This window comes from Dunckerocampus dactyliophorus, chromosome 7 (genome assembly GCF_027744805.1).
Source record: "Dunckerocampus dactyliophorus isolate RoL2022-P2 chromosome 7, RoL_Ddac_1.1, whole genome shotgun sequence".
Classification (NCBI taxonomy): Eukaryota; Metazoa; Chordata; class Actinopteri; order Syngnathiformes; family Syngnathidae; genus Dunckerocampus; species Dunckerocampus dactyliophorus.
Window position 1 is genome coordinate 23772837 of NC_072825.1, and position 23650 is coordinate 23796486.

Here is a 23650-nt window from a genome sequence, read left to right on the forward strand (position 1 = left end):
CTGAGGGCCACTTCGATACATTTTATACATTAAAGATGCTAAAACCAATCCAATGTAGGTCAGTATACTGTACTTTAGGCTATATAAGCTTTGTGTTAAACGTGACAACACAAATATTCTATCAGTAATGAATTCATTATGTTTTTACCATATACACTGTAGACGGCCAGTAAAAAACAAGCTGCTGGCACCTTACATACACCTGATTTAAAGTCAAAGAACAAAATGCATAGCTTATTTGTTCCCATCTAAGGTTTTGGTTTGTTGTGTTATACCTTCCTGCGTTCATGTTGTTGGGGTTTGGTTTTTTTTTCATTTTTGCCACAGCAATTTCATGATGTTGTAGTGGCATGAATTCCAAAAATGCCATTCAATAAATAAATAAATAAATAAATGCCAAATAAATGAAAAAAATCCATTGGTCAAATAAATATAGCACTAAATAGATGTAAATATCATGAATTAATTAGAAAGACCATGAAATGTATACCTAAATATATTGTTCATGAAATAAGTAATTAGTACATTTAAATTGAGTAAATAATAGCAAAACATTGAGTACATAAATGATTCATTTTTACCTTTATTTTTGTAATATTTTACAACAGACAAATTGAGAGAAAAAAATTAAGTAAAAAAATATCGGTATATTTTTGGTTTATTATTATTATTATTATTTATTTCTCTGTCTTTGTTTGTCCTAAAATATTACTAAAATAAAGTAAAAAAAATATCAATAAATGTTGGTTCAAAACACATTGGTTCTTCCGGTACAAATTGTTAAAAACACACAAGAACAATGGAACTTATGAACTTTAACCTTCACCTGCAGCAATACAAGGGGGAAAATACTGGAAAAGATGGGACTGATATGCAATCTGTGGACATTGATGATGTTGATAAGACTTGAAATGTACCTATCACCCTCTCTGTGTATTTTTTTAAAATTATTTTTTACTTATTTTTTAACTATTTCCTCTCACTTTGTTTGTCCTAAAATATTACAAAAATAAAGTTTAAAAAAATGAAGTAAGCTATAATAAAAATTGTTAAATTTATAAATTATTAGACATTTTAATTCATTATTTCATATTTAAATTATCAATTTATTTGGCTTTGTATGTACATTATTTAATTTGTCACAAAACAAAAACCTCCATAGACATCCCCGAGAGAGTGCTTGTTTTGCTCACCTTCACATGTTAGAAGCTGCAACAACCCTTAATAGCAGTGCAAGTTATCTGGGATTATAATCAATCGATAAAAAAAGGCTCAATCAGGATGGGTTAGTTATTATTTTACTTAGTCCAAATTCTTGGTAGCCTCCTTATTCCTTCTTCCAGTATGTCACCCAGACCGTCGAGGTGGAATCTCCCGCCACTCTCAAGCAGCTCACCAAAGCCAGACAGAGGAACGAGCTGCTGTCCGAGAAGCTGACCAATCAGAACGAGCGGTGCAAACAGTTGGAGGAGCAAATCAGGAAATCGGATGAATACAGCTGCAATCTGCAACACAAGGTGCAACAAAGAGTGGCATATGCATGATTACTATTGTACAGGATATGATTATGTACAGTGTAATAATATATATGTACTGTTGCATCATAATGATGTGTTACTAACATTATTTGATCATTCTTTTGATGCAGATAGCAGCTTATGAGCGAGAGATCGGCCAGCTGAGGGAGGAGTTGCTGAAGGAGATCGGCCACTTGGAGGAAAGGAAGGAGGAGGCCGTGAAGGCCGCTGCAAACTGCTCGGCAGAACACTTTCAGGACCTGCAGCACCAATTCTTTAGTCAGTCACGTCAACCCAAACAGCTTCTGTACGCACAAGAACTGAGTTTATAGCCGTCCATTCTTCTTGGCAGCTTTACAGAAGCGTTTGACTGCCCTCCCCCCAACTCTACGCTGCATGAAAACAGACTACGCCAGCCTGAGGAGCCAAGTGAGGAACTTCTCAGAGTTTTACGGAGCAGCGATAAAGGAGGCGAAGAAGCAGGTAATCACTGTCCTAGGGTCTAGACTAGACTAGGCCCTGGACTAGAGCTGTCCAGAGTCTAGGCATTCAGTCTGACTAGATAGACAGCTCTAGTCTAGGGTCTCATCTAGAGATGTCCTATCTAGTGTAGACGAAACACTAGACTGCTGTCCGAGCAGGCTTTATCAGTTCATGCTCCAATACTAGATAGGACAGCTCTAGAGTGACTAAATAGGACAGCTTTAGTCTAGAGCTGTCCTTTGTGTTAGTCTAGAATCTCATCTAGAGCTTTCCTATCTAGGCAAAAGCTCTATCTAGTCTAGAGATGACCTATCTAGTGTATACGAGACTCTAGAGTAGAGCTGTCCTATCTAGTATCTATTGCAGGTCTCAGTTAAACTAGACTGTAGACTAAAGCTGTCCTATGTAGTCTTTGAGCATGAACTGCTTAAGCCTGCTTAGATGAGAGGAGAAACTAGATAGGCTAGATAGGACAGCTCTAAATGAGATTCTAGACTAACACAAAGGGCAGCCCTAGACGAGTCTCTATACTAAACCTGTCCTATCTAATCCGACTAGAGCTTTAGACTACAGCTGTCCTATCTAGTCAGATTAGAGCTGTCCCATGTAGTCTTTGAGCATGAACCGATGAAACATCTTTTAAGACGTGTCCAGCTGCCATCAATTCAATGCCCTGAGAAGTCAGTGACGTGGATGAATGACAAACATCCATTGAAATAGTTTTATCATCTTCTTTGGCAGGTTTCAGCAGCAATCTCTGAGATGTCTGAGGCCAACAGAGACCTTCTGGAGAAGTACAGGAAGGAGGCCGCACTGCGCAGGAAGTTGCATGAGCAGCTAGTGGAGCTAAAAGGTATGCAGGTGAAGAGGAAGCAATGCCACATCGGGTCATGTGACTGAGGCTGCGTGTGTCCCCAAGGCAACATTCGTGTGCTGTGTCGTGTGAAACCTGTGCTGAAAGAGGACCAACACGAGGAAGGCCAATCGGTGGTGGTGACCACAGACCCAAATAACGAGTCCTCTCTGAATGTGCTGAGCAAAGGGAAAGGTCGCACCTTTGAGCTGGACAAGGTCTTCCATCCTCAGGCTACACAGGAAGAGGTAGCTCACCTAAACATGGCACACAAAGAACAGTAAGAAAACCTGCTGTCACATTTTGTTGTCTTCAGGTCTTCCAGGAGATTGAGCCTCTTGTGACGTCCTGCATTGATGGCTACCATGTCTGCATATTTGCTTATGGACAGACTGGCTCTGGAAAAACATACACCATGGAGGTAATGGTGTTATGTACTGTATGCTACAACTGACTGCATGGCCCTTTAAAGCTGCACTGTATGAAGGACAAGGCTCGACCCGTTATTGACTTGCACGTACTACGAGGATCCCGCAAAATTGCATATCTCCCCAAGGGACAATACGAGAGCAATGAAACTTTAGAGTAGTCAGCGTACAGCTTGGAAAGCCTATACTGCTTTCCAAAATAAGCCAACACAGTCATTATTGTTTAAGCAACACATTGTGCTTCTTCACCTTCTTTCCATCTGCTTGAGGATGCCCCAGAGGTGGTCCACCTCTGGGGCAAGTGTAGAGGAGAAAATACAGTACTTGACCACTGCATCATTTTCACCTTCACCTTCACTACTTGTCATCTTGGATATGTGTTTCGGCCCCTTATCATGTTGGAAAACTGCCATGCAGCGCAGTTTCTGCTTCATAACGTCACAGTACGTGTTGGATTTCATGTTTTCCCTCAATGAACCACAGCTCCCCAGTGCCGGCAGAACTCATGCTGCCCCAGACTATGAGGCTACCACCACCGTGCTTGACTGGAGGCAAGACACAATTATCTAAACCAGGGTTCGGCAACCTTTACCATCAAAAGAGACATTTTGCCTCCTCTTCCTGTTAAGAAAAATAGTCCACACAAAAACGACCTGAGCAATAATTTAAACACTGAACTATGTAGGTCTTTTTGAGTCGTTCCTATATTTGTGTAAAATTAATCAAAACATAGTCAACTTTAACATAAAAAATCCCATCAGAGTTCACATATCTGCATATCAGTGCTGTCCGCTTACATCGGTTGACTCATCACAGGCAATTGAATATGCTTGTGATGAATTAATGTCATCAATTTGCCTACTGGCCTTATTTGTTTCTGTTGGTCCTGTCCTTGGCTGTCTTTGCAGAGAGGGGCATTTTCATTTTCTGACTAATTTCCCTCAACTGAGAATAGATGCTGTGATATTTTTTTTGAACGATTCTTTCATCTATTCTCCATCGGTGAATGGCGTCCCCCTCCTAACTATAAATATCACGTGCAGCCACAACACAAGCAGTTTGGAGTGTTCACCCACTTTTTCAAAGTATGTTGGCTCTGCTCAAACTTCCGTAGTAGTTCCGAAATCGTTTTCCTGCACCCATTTGCAGTTGGGTGCTTTTCAGTTTTGAAAATGTCTTCCAACGTTGCATTTTCTGTTGTTTGCTAATTTCTCACCGCATATTAAGCACACGGGCGGGTAAGCCAGCGTCATTGGCAGTGAAGGCAAAGGAATATGTTCATTCACAATTAAACTCTCTATTTTCTTCTGTTAGTTTTCCTTTTCAGGGACGTATTCATGGTGATGGATAGCTTACCAAAGGGGTAGCACACTCACAAGACGGCTTTTTTTGTGTCTCACTGCACATACTGCACCCCTCCCCCTTCCCTTGCTCATCCAATCAGCGGTCATAACACAGTGTAGATACATTCACGGACTTGCGGTGAGTCGGACATTTCAAACTCTTTTCGAAAATGCCTCCACTTTGGTGAGAGCTTGCCGTGGGAGCCGCAACAAGGTGGCTGAAGAGGATCTAGACAATAATGGCTGAGTCCTTTTTGTGGATAGTAAATCTATACTGCTATACGAGCTGTACACTGACGACTTCAACGTATATCTAAGCTTACTTTCTATACTATTATCCCTGGAGATGTAATAAAATGGTTAGGATGTGTCACTTTTGTGGGATACTGTATCATAGACAATTGGAGGATGCCCAGTGGGATGCATTGTGGTACCACGTACTTCTAGTTATTTTTTGTCCTTTACTGTATCTTGTTCCTACATACTGTATACAGAAAATACTAAACAAAATCACTCAGTCATATCAATGTTTGTATTGATTTTTAGGGCAGCGTTGAGAACCCTGGCATCAACCAGAGGGCCCTCAAACATCTCTTTAGTGAGATGGAGGAGAGGAAGGACATGTGGTCATACACGGTCACCGTCAGCTCTGTGGAGATCTACAATGAGGTGCTAAGGTACAGGCATATTGTTAGCAAAGCCTGACTAGGATTAAAACTACCCGTTAAATATCATCTTCTGTCTCTAAGGGATCTTCTGAGTAAGGACGGAGAGAAACTGGACATCAAAATCAACCCGGACGGAACAGGACAGCTGCATGTGCCGGGCCTCAGGGTCATAGAGGTTAAGAGCTTCCAGCATATCAAGAAGGTCACAGATGTTTTACTCCTCACTGTAATTTGTAAAGTGTAACAAAATGCTGAATATACAGTATGTTTTCTTGTGTCCAGATATTAGCCACAGCCCGCAGGAACAGGATCACATTTGGCACTCAGATGAACCAACACAGCTCTCGCTCTCATGCTCTACTCTGCATCACCGTTCAGGGCACGGACCTTGCCACCGGCTCCAAAACCACCGGTCAGTCGCACAGGCAGCAATATCTTACATCTCTTTGATAAATGTACCTGCACTAGTGTATTCATGTTTCACCTGACTGTATGCACTCCTTCTACTCCTGAACTGCTGCACGCAAAAAGGTTCACAGACAAATACAACGCTGCCCTGTTATTAAACTCCATAAGTCAGATTGACTTGAAATTTCTCACACAGTGTTCTACAAACCACCCAATTACTTTAGGTAATTTGGTACAATTCTTTTGGGGACTGACAAACGTGTATAAAATTAGAGCAAGATTGGTTGAAAAACATGGCCTCCATCAAGCAAAGCGTCTTCACAGGGGCATAGGTGGGACTGCCCGTAAGTCATTGATGAGTTCTCTTGTGATTATAAAACTTTGCGGATATCTGTTTTACATGTATGCTCGCATGTCTTCCCAAGTATTTTGACCACAACCCACAGGGGGTGCCACAAATTTACATGATTTATTGTACTAATGACATTTCAAAGGTTATTTTACCACCACTGACATTTTCCTCTTTTCATCCCAAGGCAAGTTGAACCTCGTTGACCTGGCGGGATCAGAGAGGGTATGGAAGTCTGGTGCAGAGGGCGAGAGGCTGAAGGAGGCCCAAAATATAAACCGATCCCTGTTGGCCCTTGGGGATGTCATCCAAGCACTGAGAGCGCGGCAGACCCACATCCCATTCAGAAACTCTCGCCTTACGTACTTGTTGCAGGACTCTCTGGGTAAAGGCAGCAAGACAGCAATGGTGGTGCAGGTAAGATAAACGGTTTGCATGTTGTTCATCCCCTAAGAGTACTCCGGCTTGTCCCACATCCCCAAAACAAGCATGTTTAGGACTCTGAACTGTCTATAGGTGTGAATGTGAGTGTGAACGGTGGTTTGTTTATGTGTTCCGTGATTGACTGGTGACCAGTCTAAGGTGTACCCCGCCTCTCACCCAAAGTCAGTTAGGATAGGCTCCAGCTCACCTCTGACCCTGAACAGGATTCATAGAAAATGAATGAATGTGTATTTAGTGCACGAAGGGGGTATGGCCTATATTTTTGCAGAGTTGCAGGAAATGTGAATTTCTCTATCGATCTACTTAAAGTGGTGTGAAAAGCCTTCCTGATTTATTTTTTTTGCATTTTTTTTCGTTTGTCACACTTAAATGTTTCAATCAAACACGTTTAAATATTAATCAATGACAACACAACTGAACACAAAATGCCGTTTTAAATGAAACTTTCTATTATTAAGGGAAAAGAAAATCCAAACCGACATGGCCCTGTGTGAAAAGGTGAAAACCTAATAACTGGTTGGGCCACCCTTAGCAGCAACAACTGCAATCAAGCATTTGTGATAACTTGCAATGAGTCTCTTACTGTGGAGGAATGTTGGCCCACTTATCTTTGCAGAATTGTTGTCATTCAGCCACATTGGAGGGTTTTCCAGCATTAACCGCCTTTTTAAGGTCATGCCACAGCATCTCAATAGGATTCAGGTCAGGACTTTGACTAGGCCACTCCAAAGTCTTCATTTTGTTTTCTTCAGCCATTCAGAGGTGGACTTGCTGGTGTGTTTTGGATCATTGTCCTGCTGCAGAACCCAAGTTGGTTTCAGCTTGAGGTCATGAACAGATGGCCGGACATTCTCCTTCAGGATATTTTGGTAGCCAGCAGAATTCATGGTTCCATTTATCACAGCAAGTCTTCCAGGTCCTGAAGCAGCAAAACAGTCCCAGGTCATCACACTACCACCACCATATTTTACTGTTGGTATGTTCTTTTTCTGAAATGCAGCGTTACTTTAACACCAGATGTAATGGGAAACACGCTTTTGGTCAGACCACAGAATATTTTCCCAAAGGTCTTGGGGATCATCAAGATGTTTTCTGGCAAAATTTAGACGAGCCTTAATGTTCTTTTTGTTAGCAGTGGTTTTCGTCTTGGAACTCTGCCATGCAGGCCGTTTTTTGCGCAGTGTCTTTCTTATGGTGGATTCATGAACACTGACCTTAACTGAGGCAAGTGAGGCCTGCAGTTCTTTGGATGTTGTTGTGGGGTATTCTGTATCCTCTTGGATGAGTTGTCGCTGTGCTCTTGGGGTCATTTTGTTTGGCCGGCCACTCCTGGGAAGGTTCAGCACTGTTCCATTTTTTTGCCATTTGTGGATAATGGCTCTCACTGTGGTTAGCTGGAGTCCCAAAGCTTTAGAAATAGCTTTTTCCACACAGGGCCATGTAAGCTTGGATTTTTTCTTCCTTAATAAAAAGTTTCATTTAAAAACAGAATTTTGGGTTCAGTTGTGTTGTCATTGACTAATATTTAAATTTGTTTGATGATCTGAAACATTTATGTGTACAGCCAACTGAAATAACATAAACTCTGCTTGTTTTAAACCAGCATGATGTTTTTAAGGTCTTTGTTATGCATTCACTTTTGCCATTTTTCAGTGTATATATATAAAGTTCATTCATTTTTAGTTTCCACCTTTTGAAAATGCCAACTTTCTTGCTACTTATACTCAAAGGCTAGATTTCCAAGCGAGACAATTCTGATTTAGATGTTTTTACATATGGGTCACTTGAAAGTATGTAGCTCAAGGGTGTGGAAACTTTTTCCATCTAAGGGCCACATACTGAAAAATCAAAGGATGTGGGAGGGCATATTGATATTAAAAAAAAAAACAAAAAACAATTACGGCTAAAACCAACCCATGTAGATATGCTCAGCCATATATACAGTAGGTGACAAAGCGTATTATCAACATTTTCTCCTTATTTTCAGCCTTTGCTCCAGTCTTTGCTCCCTCATTTTTGCAGTCTTTTTTATGTTTCTTGTTTAGCTTTATACTGTACTGTGAAAAAAAATCAAAAATAGCTGCTAAATGGGAAGTGGGCATGAAAACCTGCAGTATTCATGAAGCCTAAATGGGCTTTCATCCATTTCAATGTCAGAATACATGGCAGAATTAAAGGTGATGCCCAATGGGACACTTTGTGGTCGTCTTTGAACAGTTGAGTTATTTTTGCATTTGCTTTCCTGTCTAAAGGTGTCGTCTCTGGAGAGTAACATAGGGGAGACATTGTGCTCGCTGAAGTTTGCCCAGAGGGTGTGCAAGGTGGAGCTCGGCCCTGCAGCCAGGAAGATTGAATCTGGCGGGGGGCAGTGCGACTAAGTCAACAACTTCCTGTTGCTGGACACACACACACACCAGTCACACTTTACCATATCCAACAAACAGCTATCATGCTCAAGGGCTAAAACTGTCTTAGTCAGCATTAATACTTAACTGACATAAGACAGGTGAGCACCTTTTGCCACAGTTGAAGGCATGCAGGAATATTTCTACCTTCACTGCGAGTGCCAAAGCAATGTCTGCGTCCACCACAATGTATGCTTCTATGTGTCCGGGAGCCACTATTCTCTTTCCTTTACAACAATTCAGGATCTCCTCCCCAACATTTGTTTAGCACATTGCCATATTCCTTGTGATGTCTGTTTTTGAAGGTACTGTAGTTCTTGTGTAGCTTTTAATGACACGCAAGTCACATATTTATGTAGTTTATCTGAAGATGTTTCGCTTTAGAGCCTTATTTGTTTGCCTTTTAAGAAGGCCAATGGCAGTCAAGTGAGTAGGTGGCCTTGTGTAGTACTGATGAATAGTGCAGTATGCACCTGACGGAGCAGATTCGTGGGCCTATGTGGACACAAGATGCACTTTATAGTAAATGAATAGGATGCGTTTATGTCAGACCAGTTATTGAGTTGCTTGCAATAGATATCACTAGTGAACGGCATACCAAAAAACAGGTTTCTGCCATCAGTTCAAGTATGCCACCCTTTGAATCAAAACTACCTTTGATTCACTTGTAGCAAGGCATCAGTGTAACGATTCATGTGTTCACTTGAGTGATAGTTTTCTGATAGTTATAATGGATTTAGAAAGTGTGGACCACATTTGGGAAAAAAAATACAAATTTACTTTCAAAACATTACAGCAACAAATATGTATACAGATTGTATCCTTGGATTTTTATGATACAAAAATAAAAAGGCAAGACTGGCCAATGCTGCCATGACATGCCATGTGACAAAATGTTCCCTGCCCTGTGATGTTCCACTTTTATTCTGTTCCATCTGTTGAAGTCAGTCTGAGTCCCTCTCATCTTCTTGTACAGCTCCCACTGCTCTAGCCAGCTCCTCTTCGCTGCCTCGCAGACGATCACCTGGATGCACACAAACAATGATTTATTCATGTAATAGTTAAGATATGGAGCCCATCCATCCATCCATCCAGCCAAGATACCGCTTTGTGTGCACTGGCATTGGGGAGGAAAATAGCAAATACTTACGGATGAGTTCAGCGATGGCCCTTTGTGTTCTCCTTGATAGCTTCTCCAGTTTCTTTGCCACGTCCCGCTTCAGATCCCTAGATCCATAACCACTCTATCAGTAGCAGATCTACTTCAGTCATACCAAACCACACAGTATCTCACAAAAGCACCCTCACATTTCAACATTACAATATATGGTCTCAAGAGACTATTCTATGGGATTGAATCTTGGATATTCTTTAGAGTAGTCAGTGTACAATTTGTATAGTAATGTATATGTACTATCCACTGACAATGACTCAACTCACAGCCATTGTTGTCTAAATAACTGGCAACACAAGATGATGAAGGTGAAGGTGATAAGAGTGGCCAAGTAAGTCTCCTCCACACCTAAACCCAATTGAGCACCATGAGGGGTATCCTCAAGACGGAGCTCCACCAGTAATGTCATCATGGAGGGGTGGAAGAGGATTCCAGTAACAACCTGTGCAGCTGTGGTGAAATCCATGCCCAAGAGGATTAAGGCAGTGCGACATGACAGCGACGCTCACAATAAATATTCACACTTTGGGCATGTTCAGTGTGAGGTGTACTCGTGTGTGTTGCCAGTTATTTAGACAGTAATGGCTGTGTTTTGACTCATTTTCATTGGATAGTAAATCTATGCAGCTACTAACTACTCTAAAGTATAGACAAGTTTCTTTTCTGTAGTGTTGTCCCTTGAGACAATATAGTAAAATGCTTCCTGAAATGTGAGGCAGAGATTGAGTATTCTGAGATTCAGAGGAAGGACGAACCAGGAATGTCTTACCAGTCTGGTTTCCTTGGAGCCAGATTAGCCAAATCCTGAGGACAGCAAATAGACCGTATCAACCATTTATTTGTTTAAATACACATAAGGATAGGAGGAAATGAGTACACACCACTTCTTCAATAATTGGTTCAGGATTGGCTGCCTCTAACTGGTCTTTGACTTTATCCTCCACTGTAAACAAGGGAATTCTCTCATTAAGCCAAATATCATACAGACAAAAGTAATGAGACACGCCGCCATTAACTAACTAATCAATCAATTAATAAAGCATTGGACTAGACCTCTTGTTCCCCCAAATCCCAATTCTACTTTTCACAAATATATTTCAGACAATTCTATTCTTCCAACATAGTGAGAAAAAGTTTGGTTGGTCTTTCCTAAGAAAGCAAGGTCCATACAGACATGAATGGATTCGTTTGGTATGGAAATTGGACAAAAATGACCACAAGGATAAACTCTGCGGTCCACGTCTTTATCATTTCCACTTCTTTATGTGTTAGCAGGATAAACCAATAGCGTTGTCTGCATCTTATGCAACAATATCACTTTAGAAATGGTCACAGCCTGCAACATGAATCATAAAAAGGTAAGATTCCACACAAACCTGATGCAGGTTTGGCTTTGGGGACCTGCCTCTCCTTCAGCTCTTCATCCTCTGGAATGTAGTTCCTCAGCTTCAGCTCCCTGCGCAAAAGCACAAGTGTGATACAGCATCTTCCAGCAGGAGGTGCTACAGGCCAGAAGCTGAAGGGACTTTAAAAAAAAAAAAAGAAAAAGACCATCTGCATCCCTCTATGGCTGCCTGTTGACTGACTGGAGGCTCGGGGAATAGAGTCACCCTTTTTCCTCCCTGTGAAGCAGTCTAGTTAACATGTCCCACCTGCTCCTGGGCACAGACAACAAACAGCCAAGGAATGCTACCCTTGACAGTCTAATTACTTTCATCATCTCTTCTCACTGAGGACTTCCTGGCAGGCTCGGTTCAGCGACCACACGGGGTCCAGGAAGATATGAAGGCAAACTAGCGTATGGCCAAGTGTGGAACAAGATGAGAGTTCTTGGCCACTCTGAGCCGTGCGATGAAGCTCGTGGGGGCACGCAGCTGACACATTCATCACCCCCCGCCCCCCTTTTGCTCCAAACATACAAACCCATGCCTTGTATGGCTAAGGGCTGGGATGCTGGTCATGTTTTGTCACTATTAGCTCCCTGCTCACATCCTAACTCTCTCCTGAAGAGGCAGTGTGAGGAAAAAGATGGGTACTTATCTATCGCTCTCAACAGTTAGCATCATGTAGACTCAATTTAGAATTACAGCCAAATGTGAACACAGAAATGGAAAGGAAAATAGCTCTATTTGACTATATGGTCATTTGTTTACACAGCAGCAAAAGAACCAATGTTGTAATAGCAGAAAGGAGCAAAGAGCATGAATACCGCTGATGAGTTCAACGTAAAACAACAGTGCGGCAAGTGACACGTATGACTTTCACAGCTGAGTAGCCCAAACGACTGAGCCAGCACAGAGCTTCGTCGCCCCTAAGAGTTTAATCCCGCTAGTGGATGCTGACCACTCATGGTACTTCCAATGCAGCTACTGCCATTGTGTTACGTTAATGAAAACAAAAATAACTACATCAGGAGGTTGCCTATAGCCACACCTGGTAATGCCAATGTTTTATGACCTGCTGCTAATTAGACACCACTTGCTTTTGTAGACCATCCACCCTGCAACTACAGAAGCCTCTGGGGTTCATTTGTTTGAAGCTTAATTTGTTTAAAGCATTAATGGGAGCATTTGTTTGATTGTTTGTGTTGTTAACCATAAAACAGGAAATGGAAACATATGGAGTGGGAATGCGGCATCATTTGGTACATACATATGTCCAGGCTGCTCATTTTATACTATTTTATATGTGGATTATTGAAAGTTGAATGATTATTAAATATATTGCAATCTACCTATTTCATTTATACTATATTCCTCTACAACATTACAGATACTGTATAAGAGAAATTAAAAGGATTATGCAAAAGACAACACAGCCGTAGTCAAAGCAACATATTAAAAAGCTTTCAGCAAAGGGCACATTTTCCAATTCATCATGAAACAGTAGTTTAACAAACTAACTTGGAGAACACACATTTCTATAATAGAGTTCAAGACATGAAGCGCAGCCATGAAACAATTGACTTTTTTTCTACATAAGTAGCCGCTACAAGTGAACGGATAACTTTTGTTATAGATAAAGGCATCTTACCGCTGAGTTAGTTTTTAATGGGAATAATAAAGATGAACCACCAACACTACCTTCGCAATTGCCGTAATGGGCACCCCTGATAGCATAGCATAGCATATATGTCAATTCATACACTGTCACACCTCATTTCCAAGGTGCGGCACTTTTATCGAGCCGTGGCGCCCCGCCACGATCCATTACATGTAGCGGAAACCCTGCTGTCATGGACTCAGAAGTTCAGAACATCCAGAGAGATTTGACATTCAACCTTAGAGGTTATGCAGTAGAAAGATGTATACAAATTCTAACTTGACAGCCGGTGTTAAATAAAACGGTCACAAGGTCAGTAAAACATTTTAGGACTAATCGTCTTGGACGGATTAATATCTATCAACAAATACTAACTTTCCAAATATTTATTCAAGACAAAAGTAACACTGTTGCCCGTGGCTTCCAAGGACTGCTCACTGCAATAATCTCTTCACTGGATGCTTGAAAACCATCAGCCTGAATGTGACCCTTTTAAGAAGGGACTCTTAAAAAAAAATAGCTCCACTATAACCACACAACCTTCCCCATTCAACGGCAGTGAAATACCTCCAGAGAACCATTAACCTGAAAGTTAAAGATAAACCATTTTCTTAAACTTTGGTGAGGTGCACCCAATGTAAATAGGGCTGCAGTGTGATGCCCAATTTGGATTTTTTTGTTAAATCCCATCTTTGTATGTAGTCGTTCACATGACCAAAAAAAAAATGCGACTTGTATTTGTGTGTAATGCGAACGGGAATGGGGAAGTGACACGCAAGTGCAGAAAACATGACGTCCTCAGGCCGTGCTGTGTATTTACCAGAGGTGTCACGAGACACTCGAAATTGGGTCTACGAGCGCGAGATAAAATGAGATTTTAACATTACTTTTAAGAAAAGCACAATGGAAAAAAATATATGACAATATATTGCAATCTATTTATTTCATTTATACTATTGTCCTATCGGCCCCGCCTCCACCCACCGAGACAAAGAGACCGTATGACTGACAAAAGGGCTCACTCCATCCATGCCATTGTTCTATGCGCCAAGGTGCTGAAACCAAACCTCTCCCTGCCTGTTGGGAGGCAGTAGATGAGGAAACCAGACACGCATGTACATGGCAATACATTGAGGCCGGCAAAATGATCAAGTTTATTTTCATTTATAGTGTGATTAATTTATCCCACAAGCACCCACAAGACATTTTTTTCTGAATGAGAAAACTTGTCACATTTTAGGCCCTGGGAAAGTTTTTGGGATTTTTTTTTTTTTGGCGGGTTGAAAAACGTTGCGTCCACACTGTGCCGGATTAGTAAATAGTAAATAGTTGCATCCAGATGGGAACGGGTAACTGAATGAAAATGATATAATTTTCATTAAACATTAAATGATACATGGCTCTCCTACGTGTGACGCTGTGAACTGACACGCGGACAGAACCACGTGACACATTAAACCATAGAAGAAGAAAGAATGCATTTGCATAAGTCTGTTGTCTTTCACTTTGCATTGCTCGTCTAGACTTACGACAAAGTGGAATTACACGTGCATCATTTTGGGAGTACTGTATAGGACAAGAAAATACCGAGATAATGTTGACTGCGGTGAGTCACGATGCTCGAAATATTCAGATATTATGTTGGATTGTCGTCAAAGCTCACCTCAGGTGAAAACTAGAATGTTCTCTTTGACGGGCACCAACAGCGTGGCACTAAAGCAGGAGTGTCAAACTCGTGCCATGGAGGGCCGAGACACTGCAGGTTTTCTTGCCAGACAGTCACTAAAGCAGGTGATTTTAATGATCAACACCTTCAGTTTGAGGGAAGGAGCTCATCAATTAAATCACCTGCTGAAGAAAGTGGTTGGAGAGAAAACCTGCAGCGTCTCGGCCATCCAGGGCACGAGTTTGACACTTGTGCACTAAAGTGTAATGTTATATTGTGTTACATAGTCACAGCTTACCAAGGTGTAAAAAAATGCAGTTTCTTTTTGCATTTCAATAGTCTTCTGACTTTACTGCGGACTCAGCGAGAGCGGCAGAGGGAGAGCGTTGCTCTGTGTGTGAGGGGTAGGGGCAAGTTACACGGAGCAGGCAAACAGAGGGAGCAACAGAATCGCAGCGCAGCAAAAAAAAAAAAAAAAGTTATACTGTATATCGGCTATACATTCACCGATATTGACTAATCTGTGATATGTCATAATCAACCCGATCTATCGGCGTCGGGCTCTAATTGACATGAGTAATCATTTATCGCCACAGTGTTTTTTGCTTTTTTTGTCCGCCATTTGTCTTTGCTGCTATCTATTTTGCCGACGAATTATTTGCGCCTTTCAATGACGTATGAGTCGGCTATACAGATGCAGTAGCATCGGATACATATCGGATTTGTATCTACATATGAAAGAGGCCTGAGTCACATTTGGAAAAAAATCGGTGGATCAGTGTGAACATAGCCTAGGACTACCTTTGCTGAATGTTTTGCTCTTCATGCAATGTGATCCCTCATCAATTTTTTAACACTGTGACACATGACGCATTCTCAAATATGTGTCTTAGTTTGCAAGTAAACAAGATTTTATGCCGCCCTTATGGACAAATATTACTATTTGGTCATTCCACTCTCATTCATTCTCCTGAGAGTGTTCTATTGTGTTGGACTGGAGGAAATACAGAGGCACTCCCTTTGGTGTCGTCACCTCACAGTCATTAAATATAAACAATGGAAAAAGGTCCTGTAGGACAGGAAAGATGGCTGCTGCTGCTGCTTCTTACCGACTGCTGGATATTTGAGCAGCGAATAAGCAACAATGTCGCAAGAGTAGCCGCACTAAACAGTGTGATAAACAAGGTGTGAAGTGTCACCGGTAATTGGTGTTGAGATGAAGTGCAGATAAATGTTGTGCTTCCGTGCGGTGGAGCCACACATGCAAAAACAAAACCAAAAATAAAAAATACAAATATAACAACTATAAAAGACAATTTTATGTAATAAACTTACTTGTGTCTCTCCTCCGTCCTCTCCTCCTCCAGTGCAGCTTTTTTATGCTCTGGCTCTCCATCTTCCTGCTCTCGTCCCTGTTGAGATAAAACAACACACCAATACTGTATGCTCTAATATAAATTATTACCTTTTACGCAGACATGTGCACAATAAAGTAACTCTCACATTTTCCAATAATAACATTAGTAATACACATTTTTTTTCCTCATGATATTACAGCTGTCACTACTGATAATAAAACTGACAAAAAAATTGTACCTGTAAAATATTTAGACTTTTGGAATATTTGCAAATATATTGTCATAAGGTGACATGTTCTTTCTCTTATAAAATGACGTAACTTTTTTCCGGCATATTTTTTATTTATATAATCTTATTTACTCTTCTATACCCCGCCTGTCACCCGAAGTCAGCTGGGATAGGCTCCAGCATACCCCCGCGACCCTAATGAGGAGAAGCGGCATAGAAAATGGATGGATGGATGGATTTACTCTTCTAACAAGTTTACAATAAAGTAGGAAAGTTTATCATATTTCTTATATTACTAATTAATTTTAATATTAATTAGAGATGTCAAAGTTAACGTGTTAGTTATGCATTAACAGAAGTTTAACAGCACTATTTTTTTGATGTGCGATTGACGTGCGCAAGTCCTGTTTGACCCTCGGCAGAGGCCGTAGTTTGATGAAGCACCGGTGTCTGTGGAGCTACAAGCGGGAACAAATATTGAGCAGAAATGGAGAAAGCAAAGGGCATTTTGATGGGTAAATTGAGCTTCACAGCCCTTCACAACAAGACCAAAGTTATTTGTATGTACTGTCGCTGTGATTTCAGTTATCATGGATTACGTCACCTGACAGACAAGCGAGAAGTAAATTATTGGAGCACTCCCATTATTTATTTTTATTTTTTTCATTTAAGCAGTGGTATCTTGGTGTCCCAACTAACGAGTGTTTTTTAGATACAAGCCGTCTCGGCTGATTTTTTTTTCTTTGAACTGCAAGCTAAAATTTGTATTATGAGCTGTTATTTAAAAGGCAGGCATAGCTGAGGACAGCTATTTGGGGGCTTATGTCAATGAGTTCATAAATACACAGGACTTGATGGAAAAACTCCTTTGTGCCAATAGATGGTAATCACATGAGGCGTGGATGTTGAGAGTGGCCATGGGAAGGATATAAATTTTGGGACACATCATCAGTAGTATACCTCTGGATTCAGCGGGTGTTTCGGCTTTTCAACACGAGACACCCTCATCAAAGGCGGCCAACTACAGGGTGATCAAGCCTGAGCCTCTGTCCCATGCCCAATCATGAGTAAAGTAGTGCCTGCAAAGTGGAGGGAGATGAGCTAGGCAGTAAGGTCCCAACCTGGGATACAAAAAAATGCCCCGCCCACCGGGTCATTGCTCAGCCTCCCCCCTTCCTCCCACGGCACACCCCTGAGTAAGGGCAGGAAGGAAGGGGGTGGGTTTAAAACTTCTTTAGGGTCGTCAGGTGGGTACCCTCCTTCATTGGTGTTTCGAGGGCCGAGCCAGAACAATAGATGCTAACAAGCCAGTATCAGAGTCGTTCATACCCAACTACAGGGAGCTACACTTCCCTTTGATCGGAGGTGCTAATGGGAGGAGAGGATTAGACCACTACTCCTCCCAGTCTTAGTGTAAGGAACCAATAGGAGGAGGGTGTTGGCACACCAATTCCGCCCACTCGTACTGTATTTAAGGCCTAGGCTACCAGCACTTGTTAGTGTGCTGACAAAGCTCTTCGGATGAGGAGCGAAACGTCCGACACATTCTTCACAGAAGTACAGATGACGTCTCAAGAAGCCTTTCCCTAGCTCTCTAGCTAGTCACCGGGAAGGATTTTCATATGTACATTATAACGATCTAATTCATTTCACTTATTTATTTTGTATTGTGTAAAACTATGACAGGAAGAACATCAAATTAAAAGCACGAAATGAATAGAGAGCCACCATCCACCAGTATGAGCTTGGACTTCGTTTTTCAGAGAGGCTGTGTCACAATAATAAATAAATAAATAGGTAGGTAAATCGATTAATTGAACAATGAAAAAAACAAAGTTGATCATTTTGCCACCTCAACAAATTGACATGTGCATATATGCCTGTTTGTTTTCCCCGTCTCTCTGTAAGAGGGTTTAGTCTGCAAGTGTCTGTGCGCATTGGTTCTATAGTGGAATGAACGGACAGAGTGAACACTCCTGACACCCTTTTTGTCCCCGAGTACGTGGAAGCGGGGCTACTATTGAATGGATAAACAGACAGAGTGCTAGCAGTTAGCAAGCAAACGCTAATATGAATGAAGGCACAAAAGCCATGGTTTCTAAGCCGAATGCCACAGCCCCAGTGTGGAGGTGCAGCAGAGCCTTCGTCCCGACAGTCAAAGCTTACTGAGGCGTTTAATCGGCAAAGTAAATATAAAATGAAACACAGACAGAGACGCTCGCTACATTGCAAAAGAAATGCAACCTTTCAATAAGGTTGAAAAGCCAACATTTCAGGAAATGTTAGAAATGTTTGACACAAAGTACGAATTGCCTGGGAGAACGTACATTTCAATTTATTCCACCACCACAGATCCACCACCACCCAGCTCAAATATGACACCCTACATTAGTTTAACAATACACTACATCACTGCGTGTGTGTGTGTGTTTTTTATTGACGTTTATGTTTTATTGTTTGGCTTATTATTATGATTTTTATTTACATCAATCAATAACAAAGACGTATTATACGTTTTTTTTAAACCCGAACACTTAACGTATAAATACGTCTTTTACGTTTTTTTTTTGCATAAGAGAGGCAAAAAGAGGTGATGACGCAAGTGCACAATAAAAGGTAACTTTCCAAGCAGTTTTAAGCCATATAAACGGCCACAAGGTGGCAGAAAAGCATTTGATAAGAGCTCAGCATAGATCTTTTGCATGTATTAACAAGCTGGACAGCAAGGAGGAAGTGAGAGAGCGTGGAGGAGTGTAGCATGCAGAAGGAAAATTTTAATGCATGCATGCACACGTGTGCACACACAGTTTAGTTACAAATGTGAAAATTGTAAATAGTTCATGGTGTTATATATGTAAATAAATTTATATTTTGATGTAAAACAACCCTTTTGCATCTTGTTTATGTTGTGGTATAGTTGTGAGCTGTCACAAAAGCAAAAAATTTGTGTCAAAGTGAAAGTTATGCCTGAAATGTATATTTTCAGAAAAAAAGGTGTTTTTCTCCCTTTTTTGTTGGGAAATATATATGATATTTTCCTGAAACTTACCTTTGTTCTACTGCTGATTACTAAAGAATGGAAAAAGGTAGAAAGAAACTTTTTTTTCTGATGAAAGACGAGAGTCTAGTCTTTTTTTGGTAGGTTCCATGTTTCCATGTTTATATAGCCATAGAACACAATATTCTGTGTGCCTTGAAAAATCAGTCAAAATCATCTAAAATAACATACTTACAATAACATACATAAATACTGAAGGGGTTGAATTTTGAAAACCGGCTGGGATTTAAAGGAATGCAATTTTTGCTAAAAACGACTGACCATTTTATTTTCATTAAGGTTTTTTTTTGTCTTTTTTTGTTTGTTTCATTTATTTAAAAGCCCTTGACATTCTAATAACGATGTCAAATCTGCTTGAGAAATGAAAGCTTATTGCTTTTGATACAATGTACTCTCATTATTTTTTCCTTTGAATTAATGAAAAAAAAAGGTCTAAAAAAATGTTGTCAATAATATCGATTATCGACAATAAATTGTAGGACAATTATCGTCCAGGAAAAATTGTTATCGTGACAGGCCTAATGTCACGTGATTAACTGAAAACTTGACTTGAATGGAAAAAAACCTCCTGTGGTCGCCACCCGGTGCCCACGCAGTGGTGACCCCAGCTTTACTCTCATAGTATTACCGTAAAAAAGGTTGTAAAGCTCTGTTTTTTATTATGTCTAATAACCACTTACAATACAAGGCTGTCAAAACCACATCTGAGGAATATTTTTGACCAGGAATTTTGGAGACAAGCACAAATGTCTGCGATACGCCGTATTACTTGTGTCCTATTTAGGAGTGGTAAGAACATGCTTTTTGGGAGATCAGACGAAGAAGACAAAACAAAGCTAACAAACTGTATCAGGGTCGCAGTCGCATTTACACATCGCCAGTGAGTTATAAACAAAGCAAACAGAGACTTGGATTGACTTGTGGAAAAAAAGTCCAAGCTTTAGCAAAGCACATCAAATCCCACCCTTGTGCCATTTTCCTGGAGAGGCTTCCTGTCCACTTGCTACAACAATTCATACCTCTGACTCATTCTTCAAGTAGAGTACAAAAGGAAAGAAAGCAAAGAATGTCGAGAGCCTATCAAACTTGGCTTGGCAAGTCAATTTGTTTCCATACTGCAACTGCTCAGTGTCATCCACAGTAGTGTATGGGTAGTGTAATGGGCAGACTTTAACAGCCACGGGAGGGCATTCATCTTGCAAGAACTTGAAAAACTGCCATATTAAAATGCATTCTGGGATTTACAATAATCCTCATAACATGTGCTGGAAAGTGCATTTTGTTTTGTTGCTCAATGTATGTGCTAATCCATTTCATAACTTTTTTTGTTGATCCAAGTTTCTTACTTTCTGAAGGTAAGCTGCTGGGCAAAAATGTCTCCTAATATGTTGTTCATTCTCAGCATGTTACACATTGAATACTGGACATGATATAAAGATACCGATTTCCCTAATCCATATCATCCTCACACTTGTCTCGTTTGGTCTGGTTAATCTATAATTATAAGGATAATCTTACAATCAAACGTAGTAATAACAATATGGTGGCTCTATTTAATGTATGCGGTATAGAAAATGGATGGATGGATGGACTATATAATGACGAGACGTCAAGGGTCTCCTCACTATTAGAAGTACTTTTACCACATTTAAATCGTGCTTTATTTACAAAGCAGATCTCCACGCCAACAGTGTGGTCATTGTCTCTATGCAATTTTGTGGAAATTTGTCATTACGTACAAGCATAATTTGAATTGAAAAGCAATCAAAATAATAATAGTTGAAGCAAATATTCGGTGATTCATTGGTAAGCCACTCAAAATAAGGTGGCGAGCTACCTGTTGGAGACTACGACTGTAGGTGATACAGTGTTGTAGACCGCAAACAGGACAATACTGTAGCATCAAATGCGAAGTCAGTCCACGACTGAACAAAAGTAGAATACCAAAGTGCAGCAACGTCATAGCGAGTTTTGAAATAACTTTAAAACTGTCTTGCTTTGTATGTCATTCACCGCAACAAAAAATATGATAGGTTAGCAGCAACATAGATACACCGACTAGCTAGCTAGCTAGCTAACTAGCGACTAACATTGTCATATGTAATATGACTCAACAACAAATTAGCAACGTGTACTCAGGACAAACTTTTGTGTCTGTCTTACTTTGATGTCTACTTACGTGAAGTTGTTTTTCCCTTAGTGCTTTTAACCTTTCTTTTCTCTTCAGGGCTTGCTCCTGTAGAGACCCAATGTTTTTCTCCATGTTTAGCGCCTCCGCTACACGCCGCTCAGTTGTCTCTGCGCTCGACTACAGAACCTAGGCTAGGTTCTGTAGTCGACTGACGAGTAATCGATCGCACTTGCCAGATCTTGTTTGTTTGCTTTGGTTTTTGATTAGGTTTCAAGTTACTAACTTTGTGCATTGATGTGATTCTGTATATTTGTGTGTAATGATATGATATTTCAATTTTGCGTATTTTAATACAACAGTGTCATGTCTATAGTTGGACCTGTTGACCCCTGGTGTAAAGCTTGAATTGGAAGAACTCTCTGCATACCATAATGTAAACAAGGGTCACATATAATACAGAGAGGCACTGTCCCTCTGCCAGTCTTGATGGAGGAATGTAGGCCATCGCCATAGAAATACAGCTGCTCCAGTCTTCACTATCCTTCTAACGATCATCATTAGTGTGTAATAGCATGTCCTTGCTTTGGTTGGAAATGTAAAAATTATGTGAAATGTAAAGATCATAAAGATGACAGAGATAAAGATAAATCAGTGAAGCTGTCAACTCTAATATGCACACACACACAAAGAAAACAAACAGAATGGATGAGAATGAGTGAAATTTCAAATATACACTTAAATGACTCTTATACTTAAATGGACATTTGTTTAATAGTGAATAACATAAAAACAGTTGCTTACGTGATCAAACATGTATTGTACTATGTAGGTGTAGTTGTAGACACAATGGCTCTCGGTATAGTCTAGAATCAATATTAAAGTCCTTTTATTTGTGTTCAAGGCTCCAGCATACTTGGCTGAGCTTTTAACTGTCCGTCACCACTCCAGGGCCCTGCGCTGTTCTCAACACACAGCATTAGAAGTCCCAAGGATGAAATACAAAAAATGGGGAGATCGTGCTTTTGCTGCGTTTGCCCCCACACTTTGGAACTCCCTTCCACCTGCGCTACGACTTACGACAGAGTTGTCAGTTTTTAAATCTCTTTTAAAAACTCATTTATTCAGACTGGCTTATGACACATGATGATTATATGTACTTTAGTTGTGATTGTGTGCCTGCCAGGGTAAGATCTTATTCGATCTTACCCTGTTCTCATTTGCTATAACCTGTTTTTACTCTTGTGAAGCACCTTGGGCACCACTGGGATGTTGTAAGGTGCTATACAAATAAACTGTGATTTTGATTTGATTTGATTAATGATACAAATAGGAATTAATGTATGAAAACAAACCGAAATATGCATAATATATGTACTTCATTAATTGCATTTTTTAAGATCATATTTCATGTTAATTTAGTAGAACATTCAATAAAATAACTAAAAGGTTGCTTATTTATATAGTCATTAATTTTAGGGTATCTTTATTCAGTTATCATGTAGTTTAAACACACTAACAGGAACAGGTTTCATACGGTATATGAATATACAAATACATTTATTGAAATATGTACTATGGAAGTGTAGCAGTAGATTAAATACGTTATGAAATTAGTAATTCACTTAAATTCATTCAAGTAGTAATTCATTCAAAATCATTTAGGTAAATAAAATTTAAATTGTCCACAAACAAACAAGCAAACAAATCAGCAACAAACCAATTAAATAAATTAATAAAATATTATATATCACAAATTAACTGGTCAAAAATAATTCAAAGTTTGTTATTTATTTATTAGCTTTATTGAGGAAGCACAAGATCCTTCCATAGGGTCTTTATTCACTCATTAATTAGTTTACAATTATGGTTAAAACATATGCGCTTTCGGTCATATTTGACAGCCACCAAAGTAAATATATTATTAATAAAGAATGTAATGAAATAGTCATGACTTGCTCAATATCCACCTGTCACTATGAGACACGTTCACTGCTCAATGCTACATTGTGTTATATGTCTAATTCATCATGACATGTGTGCTAATTAGTGAAACAACATACAGTACTATATTTGTTCATGCAAGAACTGGATTGT

At 40.1% G+C, this 23650-nt stretch overlaps 2 protein-coding genes and 1 long non-coding RNA gene across 5 annotated transcripts in view; 1 reads left to right on the plus strand and 2 right to left on the minus strand.

Annotated features, from left to right (window-relative positions):
* Positions 1-9792, plus strand: part of si:ch211-257p13.3 (kinesin-like protein KIFC3) — a 22316-nt gene extending 12524 nt beyond the window's left edge. Inside the window, exons 11-21 of the mRNA XM_054781704.1 lie at positions 1344-1517; positions 1649-1796; positions 1870-2000; positions 2742-2853; positions 2920-3101; positions 3170-3274; positions 5171-5301; positions 5374-5494; positions 5575-5704; positions 6237-6466; positions 8746-9792. Of these exons, the coding sequence (XP_054637679.1) occupies positions 1344-1517; positions 1649-1796; positions 1870-2000; positions 2742-2853; positions 2920-3101; positions 3170-3274; positions 5171-5301; positions 5374-5494; positions 5575-5704; positions 6237-6466; positions 8746-8871 (1590 nt within the window). The 3' untranslated portion in view covers positions 8872-9792. The remainder of the gene's footprint in view (positions 1-1343; positions 1518-1648; positions 1797-1869; positions 2001-2741; positions 2854-2919; positions 3102-3169; positions 3275-5170; positions 5302-5373; positions 5495-5574; positions 5705-6236; positions 6467-8745) is intronic.
* On the minus strand, positions 848-4671 carry LOC129185051 (uncharacterized). 3 transcript variants are annotated; one of them, XR_008572030.1, is made up of 4 exons: positions 4638-4671; positions 3056-3110; positions 1623-1777; positions 848-1505 (listed from the first exon to the last, which is right to left on the minus strand). It is a non-coding gene; the product is annotated as an uncharacterized LOC129185051 (long non-coding RNA). The 3 variants fall into 3 exon arrangements; XR_008572028.1 differs by lacking the exon at positions 4638-4671 and adding an exon at positions 4358-4503; XR_008572029.1 differs by lacking the exon at positions 4638-4671 and adding an exon at positions 3531-3572.
* ccdc12 (coiled-coil domain containing 12) lies at positions 9643-21752 on the minus strand. Its single transcript, XM_054781705.1, has 7 exons — positions 21605-21752; positions 16116-16192; positions 11449-11528; positions 10954-11015; positions 10842-10876; positions 10049-10125; positions 9643-9922 (listed from the first exon to the last, which is right to left on the minus strand). Exons 1-7 carry the CDS (start codon positions 21686-21688, stop codon positions 9843-9845), a joined length of 495 nt encoding a protein of 164 aa, XP_054637680.1. The 5' UTR covers positions 21689-21752; the 3' UTR covers positions 9643-9842.
* Between the last annotated feature and the right edge of the window lie 1898 nt (positions 21753-23650).

What these genes read in the sequence shown, in the direction of transcription:
- ccdc12 (XM_054781705.1), bottom strand. Translation starts at nt 21,688, where the DNA reads ATGGAGAAAAACATTGGGTCTCTACAGGAGCAAGCCCTGAAGAGAAAA. An exon ending in CAAAGCCAAACCTGCATCAG is followed by an intron (nt 11,016 to 11,448) that starts GTTTGTGTGGAA and finishes CCTTGTTTACAG; the next exon opens with TGGAGGATAAAGTCAAAGAC. An exon ending in AACCAATTATTGAAGAAGTG is followed by an intron (nt 10,877 to 10,953) that starts GTGTGTACTCAT and finishes TGCTGTCCTCAG; the next exon opens with GATTTGGCTAATCTGGCTCC.